At 41.9% G+C, this 26,082-nt stretch overlaps 1 protein-coding gene across 1 annotated transcript in view; it reads left to right on the top strand.

Annotated features, from left to right (window-relative positions):
* Window positions 1-26,082, top strand: part of KIF26B (kinesin family member 26B) — a 492,438-nt gene that overhangs the window by 401,047 nt on the left and 65,309 nt on the right. The window contains exons 6-9 of the mRNA XM_061160211.1: window positions 1,595-1,801; window positions 9,481-9,574; window positions 10,766-11,028; window positions 14,556-14,739. Of these exons, the coding sequence (XP_061016194.1) occupies window positions 1,595-1,801; window positions 9,481-9,574; window positions 10,766-11,028; window positions 14,556-14,739 (748 nt within the window). The remainder of the gene's footprint in view (window positions 1-1,594; window positions 1,802-9,480; window positions 9,575-10,765; window positions 11,029-14,555; window positions 14,740-26,082) is intronic.

Here is a 26,082-nt window from a genome sequence, read left to right as displayed (position 1 = left end):
AGAGATTTGACTGTGAGAGGTCAGCTTCATCCCAGCCTTGCCCTCTTCCACTATGACCACAGCCTCTGGATCCGCACTAGAGTACTATTCTTAAGTGATAAGAACAAGCCCAGCCAGATGAGTCGAGTGCCCTAGGAGTTCTCGACGTTTCAGCTTTGCCCACTGCAGATGAGTTCCTATGCCTCAGCAGACAGGCTGAGATAAGCAGGAGGATGCCTCACTCTCTAGGCACAGTGGAGAGTATTCTCTGAGCATTTCTGTATGCTTGAAATCTTTGATGTAAAATTTTACAGTCCATTTCCCCAAAATTGATGATTGAGATTTCATCAGGTCTGAACATTGATTAGATGAAGAGGGCGTGATGTAGAGAGGAGTTCAAAAATAATCCTGTTGTGGGACTTCCCTGATGATCCAGTAGTTAAGACTCTAAGCTTCCAATTGCAACAAAGCCAATGCAGGGGGCATGGGTTCGATCCCTGGTTGGGGAACGAAGATCCCACATTCCATACAACACAGCCAATTAAATAAATATATAAATTTAAATAATAAAAGTAACCCTGTTTGTAACATCAGAATTTACCTCCTTGTGTTAAAAAAAAATCCCCTGTCTTTGTGTCTGTCTGCCCTGCTAGTCTTTGCAAAGAAGACCGTTTTATGGTCTTTGCAGCCCCAGTGCCTGGCTCCTAGGTTAGGTGCTCACATGTTTGGACTGAACTAGCTCCACGGTAACAAAGAGCTGGTAAGGGAGGAAATGCTGCCATTTTCTCAGGACTTGAGCCTCCAGAACTGTGCATGAGGCTTCAGCTTGACTTCTGCTCAACTCAAAGAGTCCAGGGCAAGCAGTCCATTCCCACAAGAGCCCTTCTTAGCCCTGGGGTGGGGCTCGGCTGGACTGAGCACTAGAAATGTCCACGTTCGATGACTTAAGAGGCGAGTTAAAGGAGTGCTGCCTCCTGTTTCCCACAGAGATGTGCTTTCATCCCCTGAAATGACCATTTCTATGCACTCATTTAATGGGATCCCAAATAACATGTTTCAAACAAATCTTTTATCACTTTTGCCCCTTGGAACACATTTCAAATGCTGGTCATTAAAAACAAGCCATTTTCACAGGGCTCTAATGATGACAGTAATAACTGTGGGTTTTTGTCTCTAAGAGTACTGATGTGCAAGAGGCAAGGAGTAAATTACAGAGCTAACTTTTATGTCCAGGGTTTATTGATCTGCGAGCTTCAAGGGGAACTATACTAGCCCCCAAAGTGTGGCAGTCCAGATTACCTTTTCATCTAAGTAATTGGGCCACCTGGGTACAGTTAACTTTCTATTTATATTAATAGGAAGACAAAGAGCGTGATGTGCCAGTTCTGTAATAAAGTAACAGATGTATCAAAATATTCTACCTGGTAATTATAAATAAGTCAGTTTTCCCATGACCTGCTGAGGATTATGTTGCTAATTCATTGTGCATTTTATCATAATTTGTCATGAGACAATATACATATACACTTGTGTCTCCAAAGGACATAAAAGTACTCCATCATAAAGTATCCAAGTGTCCTAATGCCTGTCATTTCCTGCCTTTGTTTCTTAACAGGTGAAAGTCATGCTTCGCATCTGTTCCACACTGGCTCGCGACACCTCAGAATCCAGCTCTTTCTTAAAGGTGGACCCACGGAAGAAGCAAATCACCTTGTATGACCCCCTGACGTGTGGAGGTCTAAATGCCTTCCCAAAGAGAGGGAACCAAGTTCCTCCTAAGATGTTTGCCTTTGATGCGGTTTTTCCACAAGATGCTTCTCAGGTGGGTATAACCCCTCCTCAGTTTCGGGCAGTATTGATTAGTTTCAAGAATCTGTAATTCTTCACTAGGACCCAAGAGCTGCCTTCCAGAGCGGTCTGTTGGGTCAGTTCCACTGTCCACACAACAACGTTTGCAAGTCAGTTTGAATCCCATTGACTAGTTCAGTCCTTTTGAATGGTTGGTGTCACACCTTGGGAAGGCCGTGCCAGGATTTCAGCAGAACACACTCTTGGAGAGAAGGAAGAGTGAGCCAATCAGTGGATGGCAAACAGGAGCAGGAAGGGAGCAGGCCGAAATGGAAGTTTCAGGAACAGCTGCATCAAGGTGCTGGCAACTGGTCCATTGAGACCCCACTTCTGCCTGGACATCTGTAGTGGACCACCAGGAACATGTCTCTGCCTGGGCTTCTGGATGTGAGCCTATATGAAGAGAAAAGGTGTTTCAAGGAGCTGGGTTAGAATTAGGGAGGGTTCTCCAGCTCCATAGAGGGTAGTCCTAGTGAGGACCTGGAGTGCTAGGCAGAGAAATTGAGGCTGTCATGCAGTCCTGTGGCCTGGGTCAGGCTAGGGATAGCTCTTGCTGCATTACAAACTGCTCTAAACCTAGTAGATTAAAACAGGAATAATTTATTATCACTCATGAGTCTGTGGGTCAGCTGAACATTCCTCTATACCCAGCTTGGCACACCTGTGCATCATTGATCAACTCTGGTTTGGGTCAGGAACTCCATTGATCTTGGCTGGATGAGATCACATGTTTGAGGGTTGGCCAGCTTTAGGCTGGTCCAGAGTGGCATTGGCCAGCTTACTTGGTCTGTCTTCCATGTTGTCTCTTATCAACCAGCAGACTATCTTGGGTTTGCTGTCATGGCAGTGACAGGATCCAAGCTTGCAGGCCTCTTGTGGTCTTAGGCTCAGAACTGACACATCGTCCCTTTTGCTGAACTTGATTGGTCAAAATTTGAGGGGTGGGAAGAGGCTCTGCCTCTTGATTGGAGGAGCTGCAGAGTCACATTGCAAGGGGAAAACACATAGAGAGGGGTGGAGAATTGTGGCCATTTTCATTGTTCAGTTATGAGTATAATTTGGAGGCTTCTTGGGGGCCCAGGGTGTCAAGATTCCTTAACCAAAGCTCCTGGAACCCATCCCAGTAAGAACAGATGTCTACTAGAAGATCCACTTACACCATCTGGTGCAATTCATCTGCCATGAATTGGTGCACTGGATCTTGTAGTAGACATCTGTAGCCCAGGTTATAGGTGTACAGTGGCCTACTTTGCCTGCATTTTGGCATCAGACACCTGCACCTTCCTGATAAATTTCCAGCACTTCCCAAGATTTATACAAAACAATGTACAATCAGGTAACTAATAGCCTAGAGCAGAACCTGAAGACAGGGTGCTGATGGCTGCCATTTGCAGCTCCTGTTAATTTCCTCCATGTGGCATCTGAGGGTAGGAAGTAGTGATATTCACACAGGCGCCTATATTATACCATAGGCACTTAGCACATATTATAGGCTCCATTCATTAACAAGCCGAGTATGTGGTTTCCCCGAAGAGTTTTACCATGAAAAGATGAAGCACTTTATGAATAAGTTCTATAGTTTCTCTCTTCATTACATTTCTTGTGTGTTCTACCACCCAATGGGCTCACTAATCTAAACCTGACATTGGGTCTAATAAATGACCTACAAATAATTTAATTAAGCTAAGACTTTTCAAAAGCAAATCTCCGTAAGTCATAAGAATTCCAAAGCAAACCCTAAATTAAGTGTGGCCTATTAATGAGTTTTAGATTTATTCCAGAAAAGGGAGCCATCTTTTTATTGCTAGTCTTTGCTTACATTTCGCACTTGGTTCCAGGGCTCATGTGCTCACTCTGACAGTTGCACTCACTTCAGAATTCTTTGATTCTGTTACAACTCTAATATAGTAAATGAATTAATACATTTGCAGTTTTCAAGAAGTTTCATGTACATTAACCCACTCGAACTCTCCCTGGAATCCAGTGGTATTGGAAAGGGGGGTATTGCTATTTTCACATTACAGACAAGGAAACTGAGACTTAAAAATTCAGTCTCTCATTCATAGACCCTTTCCTGGGTGGACATTCATCCTGGATTATTCCTAGGAAACAATTCATGTTCTGCTCAGTATGGTGTTGTATCTTTGTCCTCCCGCCATTTTATCCACTATTTACTAGCAATGTGTCCTTGGGCAAGTCACTCCACCTCTCTGGGCCTCAGTCTACTCAACCATAAAATGAAAACAAGATCAAAATATGCCTCATGCGGTTGCTGTGATTCACTGCTTGGATACACATGAGGTGCTTAGAGCAGAGCCTGGATGTAGTGAGTGTCCAATAAATGCTATTTTTACTATTCTGTTGTCATTGTTAATAGTGATATCAGGCTGCTGGCTTGGCCAGCCTCAGCCCCCATGAGGGAACACCCTTTAAGCCTCTGAAATGGGAAAGCAGGAAAGTGTGCCAAATGGGCCTCTGCTCTCAGGCCCTTGTGGTTATCCTGTGAAGCAGCAGCCACCACAGTGGCCCAAAGCAGTCATGAGCTTTGCTTTCACTGGGCCTCTAAAGACATCAGATTCCTGAAGCTAAGCAGTGATTAGAACAGCCCTTGTAGTTAGCAGAAGGAAAGAAATCTTAAAAATTAGGGCAGAAATAAATGCAAAAGAAACTAAAGAGACCATAGCAAAAATCAACAAAGCTAAAAGCTGGTTTTTTGAAAAAATAAACAAAATTGACAAACCATTAGCAAGACTCATTAAGAAACAAAGAGAAAAAAACCAAATTAACAAAATTAGAAATGAAAATGGAGAGATCACAACAGACAACACTGAAATACAAAGGATCATAAGAGACTACTACCAGCAGCTCTATGCCAATAAAATGGACAACTTGGATGAAATGGACAAATCCTTAGAAAAGTATAACCTTCCAAAACTGAACCAGGAAGAAATAGAAGATCTTAACAGACCCATCACAAGCAAGGAAATTGAAACTGTAATCAAAAATCTTCCAGCAAACAAAAGCCCAGGACCAGATGGCTTCACAGCTGAATTCTACCAAAAATTTAGAGAAGAGCTAACACCTGTCTTACTCAAACTCTTCCAGAAAATTGCCGAGGAAGGTAAACTTCCAAACTCATTCTATGAGGCCACCATCACCCTAATTCCAAAACCAGACAAAGATGCCACAAAAAAAGAAAACTACAGGCCAATATCACTGATGAACATAGATGCAAAAATCCTTAACAAAATTCTAGCAAACAGAATCCAACAATATATTAAAAAAATCATACACCACGACCAAGTGGGCTTTATCCCAGGAATGCAAGGATTCTTTAATATCCGCAAATCAATTAATGTAATACACCACATTAACAAATTGAAAGATAAAAACCAAATGATTATCTCAATAGATACAGAGAAAGCCTTTGACAAAATTCAACACCCATTTATGATTAAAACTCTCCAGAAAGCAGGAATAGAAGGAACATACCTCAACATAATAAAAGCTATATATGACAAACCCACAGCAAGCATCACCCTCAATGGTGAAAAATTGAAAGCATTTCCCCTGAAATCAGGAACAAGACAAGGGTGCCCACTCTCACCACTACTATTCAACATAGTGTTGGAAGTTTTGGCCACAGCAATCAGAGCAGAAAAAGAAGTAAAAGGAATCCAGATAGGAAAAGAAGAAGTGAAACTCTCGCTGTTTGCAGATGACATGATCCTCTACATAGAAAACCCTAAAAACTCTTCCACAAAATTACTAGAGCTAATCAATGAATATAGTAAAGTTGCAGGATATAAAATTAACACACAGAAATCCCTTGCATTCCTATATACTAACAATGAAAAAACAGAAAGAGAAATTAAGGAAACAATACCATTCACCATTGCAACAAAAAGAATAAGATACTTAGGAGTATATCTACCTAAAGAAACAAAAGACCTATACATAGAAAACTATAAAACAGTGATGAAAGAAATCAAAGAGGACACAAACAGATGGAGAAACATACCATGCTCATGGATTGGAAGAATCAATATTGTCAAAATGGCTATTCTACCCAAAGCAGTCTATAGATTCAATGCAATCCCTATCAAGCTACCAACAGTATTTTTCACAGAACTAGAACAAATAATTTCACAATTTGTATGGAAATACAAAAAACCTCGAATAGCCAAAGTAATCTTGAGAAAGAAGAATGGAACTGGAGGAATCAACCTGCCTGACTTCAGACTATATTACAAAGCCACAGTCATCAAGACAGTATGGTACTGGCACAAAGACAGAAATATAGATCAATGGAACAGAATAGAAAGCCCAGAGATAAATCCACAAACTTATGGACACCTTATCTTTGACAAAGGAGGCAAGGATATACAATGGAAAAAAGACAACCTCTTTAACAAGTGGTGCTGGGAAAACTGGTCAACCACTTGTAAAAGAATGAAACTAGAACACTTTCTAACACCATACACAAAAATAAACTCAAAATGGATTAAAGATCTAAATGTAAGACCAGAAACTATAAAACTCCTAGAGGAGAACATAGGCAAAACACTCTCCGACATAAACCACAGCAAGATCCTCTATGACCCACCTCCCAGAATATTGGAAATAAAAGCAAAACTAAACAAATGGGACCTAATGAAACTTAAAAGCTTTTGCACTACAAAGGAAACTATAAGTAAGGTGAAAAGACAGCCCTCAGATTGGGAGAAAATAATAGCAAATGAAGAAACAGACAAAGGATTAATCTCAAAAATATACAAGCAACTCTTGAAGCTCAATTCCAGAAAGATAAATGACCCAATCAAAAAATGGGCCAAAGAACTAAACAGACATTTCTCCAGAGAAGACATACAGATGGCTAACAAACACATGAAAAGATGCTCAACATCACTCATTATTAGAGAAATGCAAATCAAAACCACAATGAGGTACCATTACACGCCAGTCAGGATGGCTGCTATCCAAAAGTCTACAAGCAGTAAATGCTGGAGAGGGTGTGGAGAAAAGGGAACCCTCTTACACTGTTGGTGGGAATGCAAACTAGTACAGCCACTATGGAGAACAGTGTGGAGATTTCTTAAAAAACTGGAAATAGAACTGCCATATGACCCAGCAATCCCACTTCTGGGCATAAACACTGAGGAAACCAGATCTGAAAGAGACACTGCAATGTTCATCGCAGCACTGTTTATAATAGCCAGGACATGGAAGCAACCTAGATGCCCATCAGCAGATGAATGGATAAGGAAGCTGTGGTACATATACACCATGGAATATTACTCAGCTGTTAAAAAGAATTCATTTGAACCAGTTCTAATGAGATGGATGAAACTGGAGCCCATTATACAGAGTGAAGTGAGCCAGAAAGATAAAGAACATTACAGCATACTAACACATATATATGGAATTTAGAAAGATGATAACGACAAGTGGGCTTGGCAGTCATCAGTTGCCGATTGCTGGGGCACACCTCTACTGGGTCTAGCTTTTGGGAGGTGTCTTAGTCCATTTGTACCCTCTTAATGAAACAGCCCAGACTGGGTGTCTTATAGGCAATAGAAATTTATGTCTTAGTTCTGAAGGTTGGAAGATCAAGGAGCTGGCAGTTTCACTGTGTGGTGAGGGGTGCTTCTTGATTCATAGACAGCTGTCTTCTCCATACATCCTTACATTGTGGGATGAGCAGGAGAGTTCTCTGGGGCCTCTTTTATAAGGGCGCTAATCCTATCTACAAGGGCTCCACCCTCATGAATTATCAACTCCCAAAGGCTCCACCTTCAAATACCATCACATTGAACATTTGGTTACAACATATAAACTTGGGTGGAGGAAGGGGAACACAGACATTCTGTCATCACCAGGAAGGGTGGGTGGGAGAACTGAGACCTGCCTGTGGGGAACCCAGCCCAGCACACAGAGTCTGCTTGGGAAAGCTCCTGCCTCTCTGGGTTCAAGGGGAAAGACAGCAAAGGGCCTCCAGGGATCGTGATCAGCTCCTAACAAACACCAGATGGACGTGTTGCTGAACATTCTCTTCTCAGTGAACACTGGGCAGGAATTCTGCACGGGGACACTTGCCTCCCCACCCTGGGCCCTGTGAGGCCGCTCCTGTATCTCTGTCCTCTGGCCTTTGGACAGGGGAGTCAGGGATATGTGTGGATTTGGCTCACATTCAAGCATCTTTCTCTTTGCTGATCTTGAACCTAATATGGTTTATTTTATGTATGGCTCTAGGTGGGCTCTCAACCTCGTAGATCCCATCTCACTTCATATCTGAGGAAGGCAGGATTCATTTGGTGGTAACTTCTCCCAGTCCTGCAGAGGCATGTTAGCAAATTCCATCAAGTTTCCACTGCCTCCATCTCAGGGTTTGGCACTGGGCTCTTACTGCTTAGGCCCTGGGGGTGAGACAGAGCCTGTGGTCCCCACCGCAGCCTTGTCCAGCTACTGCCTTCGTTGAGTGAGAGCCCCCAGCAGAGCTGCCGAGGTGACCACCAGAACAGTTGACAATTGTTGGGAGTGTGGTTTTTCCATTTCAGTTCAGGAGAGAAAATTGATTTTTGAACACTTAGGTTCATTGTGTTGCTGCAACCTGGAGTTGAATAACTGCATTCATTGCTGAGGCTGCAGTTCTCAGATTCCCTCTAGGAGGCATGTTGCTCTAATGCCTGTGGAGCTTTCAGTTTGCACATCCTCCTACTGCTTCCAGATCTGCCTCGATGCTGAGGCAGAAAAGAAGGTGCAGCACATGTCCAGTGATTTGCCCTCTTGCTGCTGTGAAAGCCTTGGATGCTAACCAGAGGCATTTCCCAGATCCCCAAATCAGTTCATAGAATGTACTTTTTTTTATCATTTGCAGAGTGCTGTATTATTGGGTGTTAATGGGTAAATACCAAAAGTCACCAAGAGCCTGGTCTCTGTCTAAAGATTTAATAGTCACATTGGAGATGAGACACATTAAAAAAAGGCTGAAGAAAACCCATTGTAATATACTGACTGATGGTGATTAATAATGTATACGTTGAGTGTATCTATAGAGAAAGAAAGAAAAAGCTGGTTTTGAAAAGGGAAGGATGGAGATGGAGAAAGAGGAGGGAGTTAGGAAGACAAAGCAGACATCCATCATTAACCTCCTGCTTATATTAGAACGATAATGTATCTCAAGGTCACTTTCCTGAAATGGCACATCATCTTTTACTCTCTAATAAAGCCTAATCCATTTCATAAACTCGTGTGTGTGTGTGTGTGTGTGTGAAAGAAAGGAAAGATCTAGTTAGCAGAGGGTGAATGGAAAATTTAAATATTTGTACAAGAGGCCAGAATGGCAAATCAGAGAAGGGTGTGAGGTCCGTGAAGGCACCCTGGATTCCCATTCCAGCCTGTTCCTGCCTTGTCTGCAGAGACAGCAACTGAAATGTATGATTAGCAGAAGGGTAGTTTGCATGTAATGAGTGTAACACTCAGGCTTGCAAGGGACCAGGAAGTATGAAGGGTTCTGAGAACCTCCAGAACTCCATTAGAGCCGACCAATCTGAAAATGCCAAGGCTTTGTGACCCTGAGCCTCAGGAAAGCAAGCACAAGTTTCCATTGTTAATGGTCCACTCACAACTTGTGTCTCCTCTTGTGTCTGCCAGGCTGAAGTGTGTGCTGGAACCGTGGCAGAAGTGATCCAGTCTGTGGTCAACGGGGCAGATGGCTGTGTGTTCTGTTTCGGCCACGCCAAGCTGGGTCAGTGAGAACTTCGTTTCTTCATGCTGCTTGCTGGATTCCCCATTACTTCATCCTTTCTTCTGTATTGTCCTCAGATGAAGGGGAAGGTGTTTTCCTGCAGTGCTGAACTGAATAATCATGAATAACCATTTATGCTTCTGAAATGTAGATGTTCACCCTAAGTGGATTCCCAGGCATCTAGTAAAGCGTTAAAGTCCAGGAGATGAACAAAGAGTAATGGGCTGTTCCCACTTGGTCTGGGTCAGGGTCATGCCCAGAAAGCCAGCAGGAAAATTACATTTTCTGAGCAGGGGTTGTTAGGGAGCAGAGAGGGCCCCCCTTTCCTCTTGGATTCTACATAAAGCCAGAGGAGCAGCTACCGAGCAAAGCCCAGACCCCATTAGCCCCTGTCTGGGGGGATCAGTCTGGCAGCAACCCTACTTCCCACCACCCAGTGGTCGGGAACCCACCTGTGCTGAAGCACCTGGGAAAGGAGGCCTCCACACAGCTCTGTGAGGGCCTGATGACTGAATCCCCCTGAGGTGCCTCATTAATCCTGGCCTATGGCCATCTGCTCACCAGGTCTTACACGGCTAATTTGGGGCGTTCCAAAAAATGGCCCTGGGCAGAGCTCCCAACAGCAACTTAGCTATGATGGAGCCAGTTCTAGGCCAGGATGGAAAGCCCATTTCATCTCACTACCACTTTGGTCTTCTTGATCTCTGATCAAAGCAGTGATCCAGATTTTAAAGGGAATTTGCTCATGCTATAAAAGTATACAGAGCATTTAACTTGAGAAAGGATACAAAGTGTAAGTATGTGGAGTGAATGTGTGGTGTGATAAAAAGACCCATAACAGTGATGAAACACCTCTAGCCTTCCCACTGTTAGGAAAACAATGTGGAAACTGGACAGCTTGTAATGTTTGGGATCTTCCTTGAGGTCAGTTGTGATTTAACCTTGACATCAGTCTAGGTTCTCACATTCTTTATTATAGCCCTTCCATCAATAGTATACCTGGAAATGTCTTCTTTGTTGTTGCTGTTAAAGTTTTGTTGTTATTGTTGAATATTTTTCATATTTTCATTTTCTTTCTTCCCATTCGCCACTCCCCAGGCCTTTCTCCTGCATCCTTGGCATCTATTCTTGAGACTACAGAATGATGTCCAGACACTCAAGCTGCTATTCTTTCTTCCCTCGCCCTCCCAGGAAAGTCCTACACCATGATCGGCAAAGACGACTCCATGCAAAACCTGGGCATCATCCCCTGTGCCATCTCTTGGCTCTTCAAGCTGATCAACGAACGGAAAGAAAAGACTGGAGCACGTTTCTCGGTGCGGATCTCAGCCGTGGAGGTGTGGGGTAAAGAAGAGAACCTTCGGGACCTGCTGTCTGAGGTGGCCACGGGCAGCCTGCAGGACGGCCAGTCCCCCGGCGTGTACCTGTGCGAGGACCCCATCTGTGGCACGCAGGTGATTGCTTCCGGGGGCTTGGTTGGCTCCGGGTGGCTCATCCCTACCTCAGCGGCTGGGGCACTTCACATCTTAACTCACTCAACATGTAAACTGGGGAGGCTTGCAAGTGTTTACTTTAAAGTGGACTGGAACTTTATGGCCTGCAGCTGCGGGGCCAGCTGCTCGCCCAACCTAAATATTTGTACCTTGAATCTAATTGACAATGAGCAGGGACCACAATTGTTGTAGCAATCAGGGGAAATTGAATTCACTTTTCTTTACACCCCTTTCCAAAAAAAAAAAAAAAAAAGTACAATCTTTCTTTTGTTTAACAACAAGCCGAAATATTTACTGCTTTGCAGAAATAGCTCCAGCCATTACTGGGACTGTTTATGGCTCTATAAACTGTGTTTTTGGCACTGGTTTACAGCCGGATTAGTGGTGCTGTAGGAAAAACTAATAACCACTTTCTAATTAGAACCATGATATAATTGCTAAGCCAAGAGAAGTTCCAGTTCGCCTCTTCAGGATGTCATGTCTGTTCAAAGTGTTTCTACCTCGCTGTTTGATGATAGATGCAGGAATGACCTGGGAGGTCCCTGGTTCACACCCAGAATAATCACTTCTTTCAGTCTCTAGCAGTAGGCTTTAGTTTCTAGTTTTATCAGATGCCTCCATTTTAGATGTGTTCATTTTGATAAGTATAATACTTGTCTCATCTCAAGTGGGATTATTTTCTCGGGTGAAGGTACTCCCTCTATTACCCCCATCTACTCATACCCGTCCATGGTCTTGCCCTGCTTAAAGCACCTCAGATCCTCCTGCTTCATTGTGCATCCTCGTGATTCACACAGCCTTACGTGACCTTCCAGGATCACCTATTCCCACTTCCCTTCTTGCCACTCTTCTTAAATTATATTTACATCACCTCAGAAAGCAGTGACTCTCAAACTTTAATGTGCATAAGAAGCCCTGAGGATCTTGTTAAAATGCAGATTCTGGTTCCGAAGGTCTGGGATTGGGCCCCTGATCATGCATTTCTAACAAGCTTCCCAATGACTGACTGCACTCTCAGTAGCAAGACTCTAAGGCATCAATCATCCTCCCTTTTACTCTGGGCCTTTGCAAATTTTATTCCCTGTGCATAGAACAGTGCCTGCTCCTCTGCTCTTGCTCTTCATCTGGCTTACTCCTTATTTGGGTGTATTAGCTGGATGTCACTTCTTCCAGGAAGCCCTCTTGGATGTTTCTGCTGACTGTCACTTGTGATCACCTGGTTAGTTCTCAGCAATGCCCAAAGGTCTGTACCATGTCTGACTAAAATCGGCTCTTCATAGTTTTAATGATGCATCAGATATTACTTGGATATGAAACCTAAATACAATGCAAGCTAAGTGGTCATACCAACCTTAATGCAGTGGTTCTCAAACTTCAGTCTTCCTCAGAGTCACCTGGAAGACTTGTTAAAACACAGATTGCTGGCCTCCACCTCTAGAATTTCTGATTCAGTAGGCCTGGGACAGAGCCCTGAAACATGCATTTATAACAAGTTTCTATGTTATATTGATGTTGCTGGTCTGGGGACTACACTTTGAGAACCACCAGTTGGAAGCATAAAATGTGCTCAGACTTCATCTACACAGTACCTGTGACGGAATTGATGTGACCCTACGCACTGTTCCTACTCTAAGCATTACCTAGACATTCAACTATGCTATAACTTCCATTCACATTTATAACATCAATAATGGAGTTCCACAGAAGTGAAAGCTCTGATTAATTGCAAACTAAGAAGACGAGGACAAGACCCATATCCTCTTTACCTTCTTGCTGAAGAATATTAAACATTCTTTGGATTATTTTTCTGCAATAGTAAGTATAAAACAATGAGCACAAGAGAACCTGTCTTTGAAGTTTGAGGATTTTGGTGGCCTCAGGTTCTAAATATCAACTCTCTCAGTTCAGAATTATGGGTGCAGTTAGAGTCAGAATCAGTTCAATTCAGTTCAGTCGCTCAGTCGTTTCCAACTATTTTTGACACCATGGACTACAGCATGCCAGGCTTCCCTGTTCTTCACTATCTCCTGAAGCTTGCTCAAACTCATGTCCATTGAGTCAGTGAGGCCATCCAACCGTCTCATCCTCTGTTGTCCCCTCCTCCTCCTGCCTTCAATCTTTCCCAGCATCAGGGACTTTTCTAATGAGTCAGTTCTTCACATCAGGTGACCAAAGTATTGGGCTTCAACTTTAGCATTAGTCCTTCCAATGAATATTCAGGACTGATTTCTTTAGGATTAACTGGTTTGATCTCCTTGTAGTCCAAGAGACTCTCAAGAGTCTTCTCCAACACCACAATTCAAAAGCATCAATTCTTCAACACTCAGCTTTCTTTATGGTCCAACTCTCACAACCGTACATGACTACTAGAAAAAAACATAGCTTTGACTCTATGGACCTTTGTCAGCAAAACTGTCAAAATTTCTACTAACCCTAAGGCTTGTACTTCAAATCATTTCTTTGAACAAATCAGAAATATTAGTTTCCTTTTCTTCCCCTCCCCTGATAAAGAAATGCAGGTCAAATGCTGATAATATTGCTCTGAGTCAGGTTTACTGGCAATATAATTGCCAAGGCATCTCATAGGATTTAGATACATTCCCCCTGATGCTTCTTTAATCAATTAATGAGTATGCCTTGAACATAATTTAGAAACTAAAGATAAAGTAGATATCCCTTTAGATGAGACAAATGATGTAGATGAGATGTTCAAGTATCTTGGTTTTTTTTTTTTATGTCTTTTACTTCTTTAGAACTATTCTAGTAAATGTGGCCTAAAATTGACTTTAATTAAATAGCTGGAAAAATTGAGAGTCAAGTTAAAGCCAAGTAAGTTTTTTCACTTCTTTGAGATACAGTACTCTCTGGATTGCCTGCTTCTATACAGTCTAAGCTTTGAACTCAAGATGCAGTCACATCCCACATGTTCCCTTAGGTACATGGATTACCCAGGATGTTGGGTTTGCTGGGCTCTGCAGAGGTCAGGGCGGGACACCTGCTCCCACTAAACACTGAGATAAAACCATTTGCTTTTCACATCTGCTACTTACAGATTCTAGGCTTCCCTGGTAGCTCAGCAGTAAAGAATCTGCTGCCAATACAGGAGACTCAGGTTCAATCCTTGGGTCAGGAAGATCCCCTGGAGGAGGAAATGGCAACCCACTCCAGTATTCTTGCCTGGAAAATCCCATGGACAGATGAGCCTGGTGGGCTACAGTCCATGGGGTCACAAAAGGGCAGACATGACTTAGCAACCAAACAACAAGAACAACTTACAGATTCTACTTCCATTGTAAAAATATTCTTCTCTAATAAGCATGCTTAGGGTTAATTTTCAGATATGAATAAATTAGGCTGAGAATTGCACATGGGCATGGGCCCTGGTTCCAGAAGGACATCGGCCTTGGACAGTGGGGAAGGGACAGACAGCCTGAGTGGCAGGCGAGCCCTCTCGCCCGCAGCATCAGCCCTTCCCTTGTGTCTTGCAGTTGCAGAACCAGAGCGAGCTGCGGGCACCCACCGCAGAGAAGGCTGCCTTCTTCCTGGATGCGGCCATCGCCTCCCGGCGGGGCAACCAGCAAGACTGCGACGAGGATGACCTCCGCAACTCGCACATGCTCTTCACACTGCACATCTACCAGTACCGCATGGAGAAGAGCGGCAAGGGGGGAAGTAAGTCCGTCTCTACCCCCCCTCCTCCTTGCCCTCCCTGGGGAGAAGGCTCTCCTCCAGGGCAGCCCGGGACCTTTTAAAACATATCACAATCTAAGCCCTTACCCAGTGGTCCAGTGGTTAAGACTCTGCACTTCCAGTGCAGGGGGCATGGGATTTGATCCCTGGTGGGAGAACCAAGATTTCACATGTCTTGGGGCTCAGCTAAAAAGAAGATATCAAGTAAATGAATTTTTAAAAAAGAAATGTAGTATAATCTCACCAGTCTGTGCTGACCTTTGCTTTTGAACATCCAAGAGAAAAGGGCTCACTTGCTAAATATAATTTACACGTGTAATTGCCATGGGAACGTGAGAGAACAAACTTTAGTAAAGAAAAACAACTGCTTCATAGTATATTTTTGTTCATAAACCATAAAAGTGCTCATCATGAAAGACCAACGTGTCTACCAAGCACCCTGACCATGTTACTAATCATTAGCTTGAATCCACTCTGTGAACCCAGAAGAAACAAAATCATGTTTTTAAAATAGACTATGAATCAGACTTTTGAATAGCTAACCAGATCCTGGCTGCCTCCCTCCCTCAGGTAATGCCCAGCGGTGACATTTCTCTGAAAACACCTATGCCCAGGACATGCTCTGTGAGCAAGCTACCCTGCCAGGAACCCAACTCTGTACTTACAGGATCCCCTCTTGGCTGTTTTCAAAGCCAGCACTGCATCATTCCAATCTTTGTCTGCCAAGCAGTGTATACTCCGTGCTCAGAAGCTGAGTGCCAGCACTCAGCTGAGTGTCTCAGGTGGGACCCTGGGCTGTGGGCAAGGTAGTCCATTGACCTCACTGGGCTTTTCTAAGGCAAGTGTGGCCCCCAACACTTGGCTGGCCAAGTAGTAGCAGCTCTCTGTCCACTTCTACGGGGCTTTTCAAAACCCAGGCAGACACTGAATGCCAGAAAGACAAACAAAAGCCCTGAGTTAGGAGCCTAACTCTGGTGTCTAGAAGTTGTGGAGCTAATTGACTATAATGGGAGACAACCAACTAACCATATTCCATAGAACCTGGAATTAAGACATGTAGCCTCGACCTGTGGATGGGCCCCCCAATTTGAGCTCCTTGTTGCCCAAAGAGTTGGAAACTGGTTCTGTTGGAGGCAGCTGTGGGGGGCTTCCATTCCCCCTTTCCGCTTAAGGGAAGTGGGAGCTCTCTCCTCCCCCCAACTCAATGCCTCTGTTGGTCCAGTCTTCTGTCATTATTCCTATTCCTTAATTGTTGTTGTTTAGTTCAGGTTTATGAGATATAACTTAAATTCAGTAAAAATTACCCTCTTCATATATTGTTAAATAAATGTTGGCAAATCTATTCAGTCGTGTAACCACCACCACCACCATCAAGATAGAGAGCAAAGCCACGGGTACAGAAAAGTCCCTCTAGCCCTAGCAGTCAGCCCCTCCCCAGCCCATGATCAGATTCTTCTCCTTATAGTCTTGCCTTCGTCCAGAATATCACCTAAATGGAATCATGCAGTCCATGTGTGGCCCTTTTGTGTCTGGCTTCTTTCATTTAATATAATGCATTAGAGGGGCTTACCAGGTAGCTCAGCAGTAAGGAATCTGCCTGCCAATGCAGGAGATGCAAGAGATGGGGGTCGATCCTTGGGTTTGGAAGATCCCCTGAAGAAGGAAATGGCAAACCACTCCAGTATTCATGCCTGGAGAATTTCATGGACAGAGGAGCCTGGCGGGCTACCGCCCATGGGGCTGCGAAAGAGTCGGAAAAGACTGAGTGACTGAGCATGCTGCAGTGCATTTGAGATGCATCCTTGTAGCCGCATGAATCATTCACTTTTCTTGCTGCCTGTTCCTTTAGTTTTAACTGGGCCCAGAGATGTGCCCTGCCCCCTCTTCCCTGTTATGGGGTTGTGTAGTCCCGGGGCTAAAATCTTGCTAGATATTGTTGCTGGGGCCAGAGTTCCACTAATCCAGGCTTGGATCCACAGCCTTGGCTACTTATACTGGCTGCTGCCCCGGAATCCAGAGGTACTGGCCCTCACTTGCACTCAAGGAGATATGTCATCCATCAGCTGAATATAGATCACTCTTGACAACCAGTGATGGTGATACAGGTCTGGCTGGGGATTAGCAAAATCTTTTGAATACGAGTCTTTCAGGGGAGATTGATTTTCAGTGGAGGGCTCACATTATGAATAGTATTTCCATTTAGAATAACTTGCTAAAAAAGAAGGAGACAAGGAATTAGGATAGGGATTAAGTGATCCAGACCTTTAAATTCTCTAACAGAGCTTTATCCACAGTTCTAACAATCTGGGAGCTGGCTTTAGATCCTGCCCTCACTGATTTTTCTGGGTTCTATCTTAGCAGCATGAATGTGGGGAGTCTGAAAAAAATATTTATTTTATTCTTTTAAGCAGCCAGTAATCATTGTAATCAAAGCTTACAGTGGATTCTTGTACTGTCAGCAAAGGGTGACTTACTGAAGATCTGAATCTGGAGCCAAATAGCTTCCAAATGTCTCTGAGCTGAAAAGCTCTGGAGGAAGGATAATCTCCTCCTTCTAGGTTTCAAACCAAGTTAAAGCAACTTTGTTGTCAGTTTTTCACTTCCTTTCATGGGTCTGCTCTCAATTTGGAATCTGAAAGTAGGGAGGAATCTTGAAAACAAAGAAACAGTTGATTAAATTATTTGGACTCTAAGAACTTAGCGTTCAACTTCCAAAAAGTGTAGGCTAGGAGAAGGAAATGGCAACCCACTCCACTATTCTTGTCTGGAGAATCCCGTGGACAGAGGAGCCTGGTGGGCTGCTATCCATAGGGTCGCACAGAGTCAGACACGACTGAAGTGACTTAGCATGCATGCATTGGAGAAGGAAATGGCAACCCACTCCAGTATTCTTGCCTGGAGAATCCCAGGGACAGAGGAGCCTGGTGGGCTGCCGTCTATGCGGTCACAGAGAGTCAAATACGACTGAAGTGACTTAGCAGAAGCAGGACACTCCTTAAACCTAACCATCCACCCAAGTCAGCCCTTAACAAATCCTGGGCACTTATTAAATGTTTAACATCAAATTCATTTTCTTCCTGTTTATAAATTGTGGAAGTGAATGGCTTTTAAATAATAAATTCAGGTTTAAAGAAAAGGCAGATGCCATTAATGGCTTCCAGAACCTCGATAGTTACTTTCTAACATGGCTGTTGATGAGAACAAAGAAAGTGCAGCATGGAGGCTGATGATGGGGTAAGCCCTGAAGGATCTGGGGGCATCACCTGCCTGCCACAGCACCTGGCTTCCTGCGAGGAAGAGAATTTAGGCCGGAATGCACACAGCCTCCAAGCCTGCGGCTTGCTTGACCTCAGTGAATTTATATCTGTTTAAAATATAATGAGGAGATTTGGAGCGTTGTTTAAAATGGAAATTTTGTTTACTTATATATAAGTAATAATCCCCTTGGACCTGGGAGCCAGAACTCAATTAAGGAAAAGTTTATTAATTAGTCACCCTGCAGGGAAGCAGAGCAGAGCGAACTGCTGGTAACTGGCCATTAGAAGTGAACATGATGTATCCAAAGAGTTCAAATTAGTTGTCTGCTATAAGAACTAAACACAGCATGTGTGCATAGGCACCTGGATCTTATACACATATATGCATTTTATAAACACACACACACATACACATATGCACATATGAGTGGACAGACGAAAATGTTTTCAACATGTCCAATCAAGATAGAAAAGAAAATTCTGTGTTGATATATCACTGCTTTGCAGACAGCACTAGGTTAAGCTTAAAATATTTCCTGGTTTAAACGTTGTTGGAGAATTAGTGAGGCTGATTCTTCACCCATCACAGAGCCTTCCCCCGCTTTGCTAAGCTACCTCTGTAAAGGCTTGAGATTCCCCTTGGAAATTGCACCATTGAGGAAGAGACCCTAAAACTGTAACAGTCAGCAGCTGCTCCCCATAAAGATGAGTGAATTAGGAGTTCAAAGCCAGATGGTACTAGTGATACTTCAGTGGAATAAGTTCACCGTGTAGATTTTTACAAGTCCTTTTGATTAAGATGGTCTTTAAAAGCATCATTTTGATGAGTAATCTCAGTTTGCAAGCAACTACTACCCAGGGTTAAGAATGACACTAGGTCTCTGATTTGTTCCTTCACTTTATCGCCTCTAGGGGAAGAAGTGTGGAGGCCAAGTGGAGGCTGGGCTGGCTGTGTGTGCGATTGTGTACAGCACACAGGCCTCCATCTGCATGTGTGTACATGAACCAGTGGACGAGGACATGGACACTCTCTGCCTGCACTCGTCTTGCTTACAAGTCTCATCAGACTATTCCCTTAATCTTGGTTTCCTTTTGACCACAGCCACTCTTTCCTGTATGTCTTGGAATGGCTTGAATCAGCTGATGCTCTATCCAGGGCTATGCGGTCCACAGGACTCTAGAGATCTGTTATTTGGGTGGTGGGTGTGGGAAAAGGGGATCTGGGAAATGTTGCTTTTAGAAGAGGCAGACCTGGGCCTCTGCTATCCATCATTGCAAAGCCCTGTGAAGCGAGGATGGCCACACATGAGTGCCCCTGCAGGCTCTCACATTCTCCTTGGTCAGCAGGGAAATGACAGCTCCATGTTTTGAGATTTTTATAATATGATTTTTAAAATCTTGGGCCAGGAGACAGTTTTCCAAACTCTGCAGTCTGGGATTCCTACAGTGATGCCTCATGGCCTCCCCACCACCTCCATCAGGGCAGCTGTTTCCAACCTTCTTTCAGAGCCTGAGGCCCCTGCTCTAACTCTTTCAGTGGATAATCAGCCTCCTGTTTAAGGAGAAGAACAAGTCAGTCTGGCTATGGCCTCAGCTTCTGTCCTCTTAGCATCCAAACCTCCTTGTCCATGTACCTTGCTTTCCCTCACTCCTTTCCCATAGATGCTCCCTCCCATCTCTTTGTTCTTCATCCTGTCCCCTTCTGCCTCTTCTGGGACTTCAGTGACTAGGACCCCCATCAATCATCTTTTTGTGCTTTTATTTTCAATCTCTTCTACCACTAGAGTCAGGGTTGCCTCCTCTTGGAAGGAAAGGAAGGGAAGGAACAATAACATCGATAATAATTTAAAAAAAACTTTGTCTGGGGGCTTCCCTCATGGTCCAGTGGCAATCTGCCTTGCAATTCAGGGAACTCGGGTTCAAACTCTGGTTGGGGAACTAAGATTCCAGGGTTAAGCAACTAAGCCCATGAGCCTCAACTACTGAGTCCATGTGCCACACCTAGAGGGTCCATAAACTACAACAAAAGATCTTGTGTGACCCAATGAAGATCCATGTGCCTCACCTAAGACCCAATGTAGCCAAATAAATAAATAAATAATTTTAAAAAGCCTTGTCTGAACCCCGCTTCTCCCTTGAGCTGCCTCCCCATAAGCCTTTCAGATTCTCCCCTCTGGAATATCTTTCTCCTTTAAGTCCCATAGCATTTCGTGGGATGTTAAGCCCCTGCCTTATATCTCAGTCATTCTGGGCTTGTCTCAGCCTCATCAGACAGACTACAAGCTCCCTGAGGACAGAGTCTCCTGTCGCCTGGCACAGTGCCCTCCGCAGCCCAGTAAGGTGCCTGCACATCAGTTTTTACGTGACACACCAAGTGACATGCGTGCTGTATATTAAACAGTGAGTGAATTTCTTCCTTACCTCATTTAGCTAATTCAGAAAGAGGTGATGGTAGTGGTGGTTTAGTTGTTGAGTTGTGTCTGACTATGATCCCTTGGACTGCAGCCCGCCAGACTCCTCTATCCATGGGATTCTCCAGGCAAGAATATTGGAGTGGGTTGCCATGCCCTCCTCCAGGAATCTTCCCAACCCAGGGATTGAATCCGGGTCTCCTGCATTGCAGGCGGTTTCCTACGTTGCCCAGATTCTTTACCCGCTGAACCACCAGGGAAATTCTCAGAAAGAGAAAGACCATCCTCTTACCCTTTGTGGAAGCAGGTGGTGTAAGTTCAGAGAAGCCCTCTCATGCAACACAGTCAGAAGGAATTGATCAGTTAACTGAGAAAGTTAAGTTAAAAAGGAAAATCATATAAAAGGATACATTCATGTCATAAACATTTTCAACTTAAAACCTACAATTGTGTGTTTATTCATTGGTCTTCTGATACAGGGCCATGGTTTTCTCTTTGAGATGAGTTTTCAACTTTAGATTCTGACTTTTATAAACCACACTCAATATTAATAATCTGGCTTTTGCTTTCAATTTCTTCTGAATGATTCAAGGACTTAAGAGACACTTGTGCAACTGGGTATAGACTTTTTCTAGATTCTTGAAATTTTTTCCACACTGTAATTTCTCATTCACACCAAAGTCAGTATCTTTTTTCAAAAACTAACTCATTTTAATCACACCTTTCCAAAGCATTGATTTCAGTGTTTTAGAAACATTAACTCTTTACATAAATGTATTTCATTGATTTACGTAATATTTTATTATTTTTATTTATAATATTAAGTACAAGTGGCATAGTTAGGTTTAGGAGGAAACCCAGCTGACCTGTTGATAAGTGTACATGTCATGTTTTTGGAGCAGAAGTGCAAAGACAAGCTAAGAAACAGTCACCACACATCACAAGCCTGCAAGGTGCTGTGGGCATCAGACAGTGTGCCTGACACGGCTGATCGAGGGCCTGGGTTAACCTGATCAGGTGGCAAGGCCATTGTTCCCAAACTTTGCTGCACAAGAGAATCACCTGTGTAGCCTTCCGGTGAATCCCAATGCCCATGCCATACCCTAGACTGGTTAAATTAGAAAGCCTGGGAGTAGGAGCCAGGTGTTCATATTTTGTAAATACCCCAAGCTGATTCTGATATGCAGCCAAGTTTGGGAACCACTAAGTTATGGGAAAGTGAGTTAAAAGAGTAAACTATAACTGTAAAAGTTAGCTCTGGATTTTCATCTTGAGTTTTAATTTTCTATGAGATCTTGAGTGATTTGTTTAACATCTGTGAACCTCAGTTTCCTCATCTATACAACAGAGCCAATTCTTGCCCTATAGGATTACTGTAGGAATTAAATGTTTTGGGGAGAATTTAGCATATCCTGGCTCCATGAACATGAGTTGGAAGAATCACTCAGGAGTGGGGTTAATTAGTATATTGCTTCCTGTGGGAGAGTAAGGTATATGGGTAATTTCATTTGGTCAAAGTCTAGACTTGAAATACACATATTCAAATATGAACAGTCTCAAGGCAGACTGGGTTATGTTCCTAAACCTTGCAGCTCTGACCTCAAAAATCTGAAAAGTCCGTGAGGAACCTGCTTCTTACCTGCTATTAATTATCACCTATTGTTCATTGATTCTAGAACTACTTTCTCTCCAACCGCCTGTAGTAATGGGAATGCTTGGTGATAGCTGATGGCCTGAGCTCACTCACTGTGTACCATTCCGGATTCAGCACTGTGTGTGAAGTTCAGAATTCTGTGACTACTGAAACTCCGGTGGTTATAGAGCAAAGTTGATTTTACATTGTTTAAAATATGACTCTCATTTTGAGTCATGCAGGTATAATTACAGGTATTTTACAATATTATTCTTTAGCACAGTCTAAACTATGCTTTTGTTCTCTGTGTTCTATTTTACTACATGTACATTACGAATTTTATTCCATTACATCAAATGGACTATTAGAGTCTGAAAGTCCAAATTGGTCCCTGTCTTTGCCCTTTAATCTGCAGAGCGTATGAAATATCTGAGCTTCTTCTGTCTGTATAATTAGGTTGCAAAACAGATGATATTTTGCTTTAAAAATAACTGTTTCCCATGCACGCTGCCAGTGGCTTGATCCTGCATAATACAAAATAAGATTAAAGAAAAGTAATGTATTATATCTTTCCTATTAAGGATTTTTATTGGAGATAGTTGGAGATAAACAAAATATAACATCCTTAATGTGGAAAGTTTTTTGCCACAAGTGTACCAGAGTCACTGGAAAACCTGAATTGAAATTTTATATTTTCTGTAAACCTTCATCACCTTTTTTGTTAGTGCTAGATGTAAAGTTGAGACAGGATGAGCAGAGACAAGGCTGGGGTCAGGACAGTGGTTCCTGGATGTTTTCCTTGCTCTCCTGCATCAGACTTCTCTCTATTTTTTCAAGTCTTTATTAATTTTTCTCAGGTATGTTTTGTAGTTTTCAGTGAATGTATCTTTTGTCAAATTTATCTGTAAGTATTTAACATTTTTGATGTTACTGTAAAAGGTATTTTTAAATTTCAATTTCCAGTTGTTTGTCCCTATAGTTTAGAAATACAATTATCTCGATCCATGAACCTAGTATTCCACAAATTACTAAACTCAATTATTAGTTCTAGTTGCTTTTTTTGTGGCTTCTGTTAGCTTTTCTACATAGATAATCATGTAATCTGTCATGAAAGACAGTTTAACTTATTTCTTTCCAGTCTGGATACATTTTATTTCTTTTTCTTCCCTGTTGAGCTGGCTAGAACCTCCCCTATAACACTGAATAGAAAGAGTGAACCTCCTTGTCTTGTTCTTGATCTTGTAAAGCTTTAGTCTTTTACTATTAAGAATACTATTAGCTGCAGGTTTTTCCTAGACACTTTTTATTAAACTGAGAATATCACCTTTGATTTATATTTTGCCGACCTTTTTTATCAGTGATGGATATTGGAGTTTGTTAAATGCTTTGTCTGCATCTGCTGAGAGAATCTTTTTCTTTTTAATCTGCTTATGTGGGGAATTATAATGATAGATGAATTTTTTGCTAACCAACCCTGCATTCCTTGGATTAATTCACTTATTTAGTCATTAATTAATTTATTCATGGTATAAAAGTCCTTTTAATATGTTCCTAGCTATAATTTTCTAGTATGACTCACTAGTATTTTGTTTAGAACTTTTGCCTATTTGTTCATGAGGGATAATTGGTCTTCAACTTTTTTCTTGGAATATCTTTGTTTTTGCTATCAGGATAACCCTGGTCTTGAAGAATTAATTGGGATGTAGTCTCTCCTATCTGGGGCTTCCCAGGTGGCACTAGTGATAAAGAACGCTCCTGCCAATTCAGGAGATGTAAGAGGCATGGGTTTGATCCCTGGGTCAGGAAGATCCCCTGGAGGAGGATAACCTACTCCAGTATCCTTGCCTGGAGAAAACCAAGGCCAGAGGAGCTTGGTGGGCTACGATCCATGAAGTGGCAAAGTGTTGGACATGACTGAAGTGACTTAGCACACACGCACTCTCCCATTTAATTTTCAGGAAGAATTTGTGTAAGATTGATATTATTTCTTCCTTTAAAGTTTGGTAGAATTCACCAGTGTGGTTAAATACACTGCTTTCTCTGTAGAAAGGTTGTTAACTACAGATTCTATTTCTTTAATGGATGTAGGGTTGGTCACATTATCTATTACTTCTTGAGTGAGCTCTGGTACTTTGTATCTATCAAGAAATGTGTTCATTCTTCCAAGTTGTGCTAACTTACTGGCATCATGTTTCTTTATTATCCTTTTTTTTATTTGTAGAAACTGTAGTGAGGCTACTATCTCTTTCGTTCCTGACATGGGAAATTTGTGTCTTCGCTCTTTGCTGATCAGTCATGCTAGAGAGATATGAATTTTATTGATCTTAAAGAATCAACTTTAGATGATATTGATTTTTCTCTACTGTTCTTTAAATTTTATATTTCCTTGATTTCTGATTTTGTATTAATTATTTCCTTTCTGCTATTTAGTCTTTAATTTGCTCATCTTTTTCTAGTTTATTAACGTGGAAGCTGAGGTAACTGATTGGAAACCTCTGTTGTTTTCTGATATAGGCATTTAATGGGGTAAATTCCTTCTAACAATAGAAGTGTCTTACTAATTTGGATATGTTGTTTTTCATTTTCATTCACTTAAGAACACTTTCTAATTTCCATTTTGGTTTCTTCTTTGACCCTGTTATTTGGAGCTGTGTTGTTGAGTTTCAAAATATTTAGGGATTTTCCAGGTGTCTTTCTGAATTGACTTTGAATTTAATGTATCAGAGTACAGTTGGAATGATGTGAAGCCTTTAAGATTTACTTAGATTTGTTTTATGTACCAGAATATAGTCTATCTTGGTAAATATTTTGTGTGCAATTCAAAAGAAAGTGTATTCTGCTTTTGTTGGGTTGAATATTCTGTGAATGTCAGGTAGAATGAATTGATAGTTGTTCAAATCTTCTATATCCTTACTGGTTTTCTGTCTACTTGTTATATCAGTTATTGAGAAAGGGGTATTTGAAATCTCCAACTATAAGTCTGGAGTTTTCTGTTCATTATTGCAATTCTATCAGATTTTACTTCATATGTTTTAACTTCCATTATTAAAGCATAAACATTTTTGATTGTTTGGACCTCCTGATGAATTTTGTCCTTTATCATTATAAAATGTCTCTCTTTCCCTCCAGTAATATTTTTGTCTTGAATCTCTTTTGTTTGATATTGTAACTGCTGCAGCTTTCTTATGGCAACTATTTGCATGGTATAGCCTTTTCCATACTTACATTTGCAACCTATTGTTTCTTTATGTTTGAAGTGCACTTCCCATAGGCAGCATGTAGAAGAGTCTTGCTTTTTATCAAATCCAACAATATCGACTTTTAATAAGGATATTCAGACTACTTTATTTAATGGGATAATTCATATGGTGTGGCCCAAAGTATTATTTTTTGTATGTTTTCTATTCAACCCATCTGTTCTTTGTTTTCCTTTTTATTTGCTTTCTTTTGAACTTATTGAACATTTTATATGACTCCACTTAATATTCTTTGCTGGCTTTTTAGCTCTAAATCTTTCTTTAGTGATTGCTGTAGGATTTACTGTATACATCTTTAAGTTATCACAGTCTACTTTCAAGTGATATTATACCACTTCATGTCTAGAAAAAGAAACTTACAGTAGAGTATTTTCATTTCTCCACTCCTAAACTTTGTGCTGTTGTTGTCAAACATTTTAATTGTGTGTGTGTTATACCCACATATTACATTGTTGTTATTTTTGCTTTAGCAGTCAATTAACTTTTAAGGAGATTTAAATAAGAGAAAAGCATATGTTTATTCACATGGTTGTCATTTCCAAAACTCTCCATTCTTTTGTGTATATCCTTTGTGATGAATTCTTTCAGCTTTTTTAAGTCTGAAAAAGTCTTTATTTTCCTTTTATCTGAGAATGAGACTCTGACTGGATATATAACTGTAGGTTGAAAGTTTTCAGTACTTTAAGAATGTCACTCCATTGTCTTCTCCCCTGTATTATTTCTGAGAAACATCATTTTATCATTGTTCCTTTACTTGTAACATGATT

The sequence above is a fragment of the Dama dama genome, chromosome 14, assembly GCF_033118175.1.
Source record: "Dama dama isolate Ldn47 chromosome 14, ASM3311817v1, whole genome shotgun sequence".
Taxonomy (NCBI): domain Eukaryota; kingdom Metazoa; phylum Chordata; class Mammalia; order Artiodactyla; family Cervidae; genus Dama; species Dama dama.
Note: the sequence above shows the minus strand (reverse complement) of the source record. Positions and strands in the feature narration are given on the sequence as shown.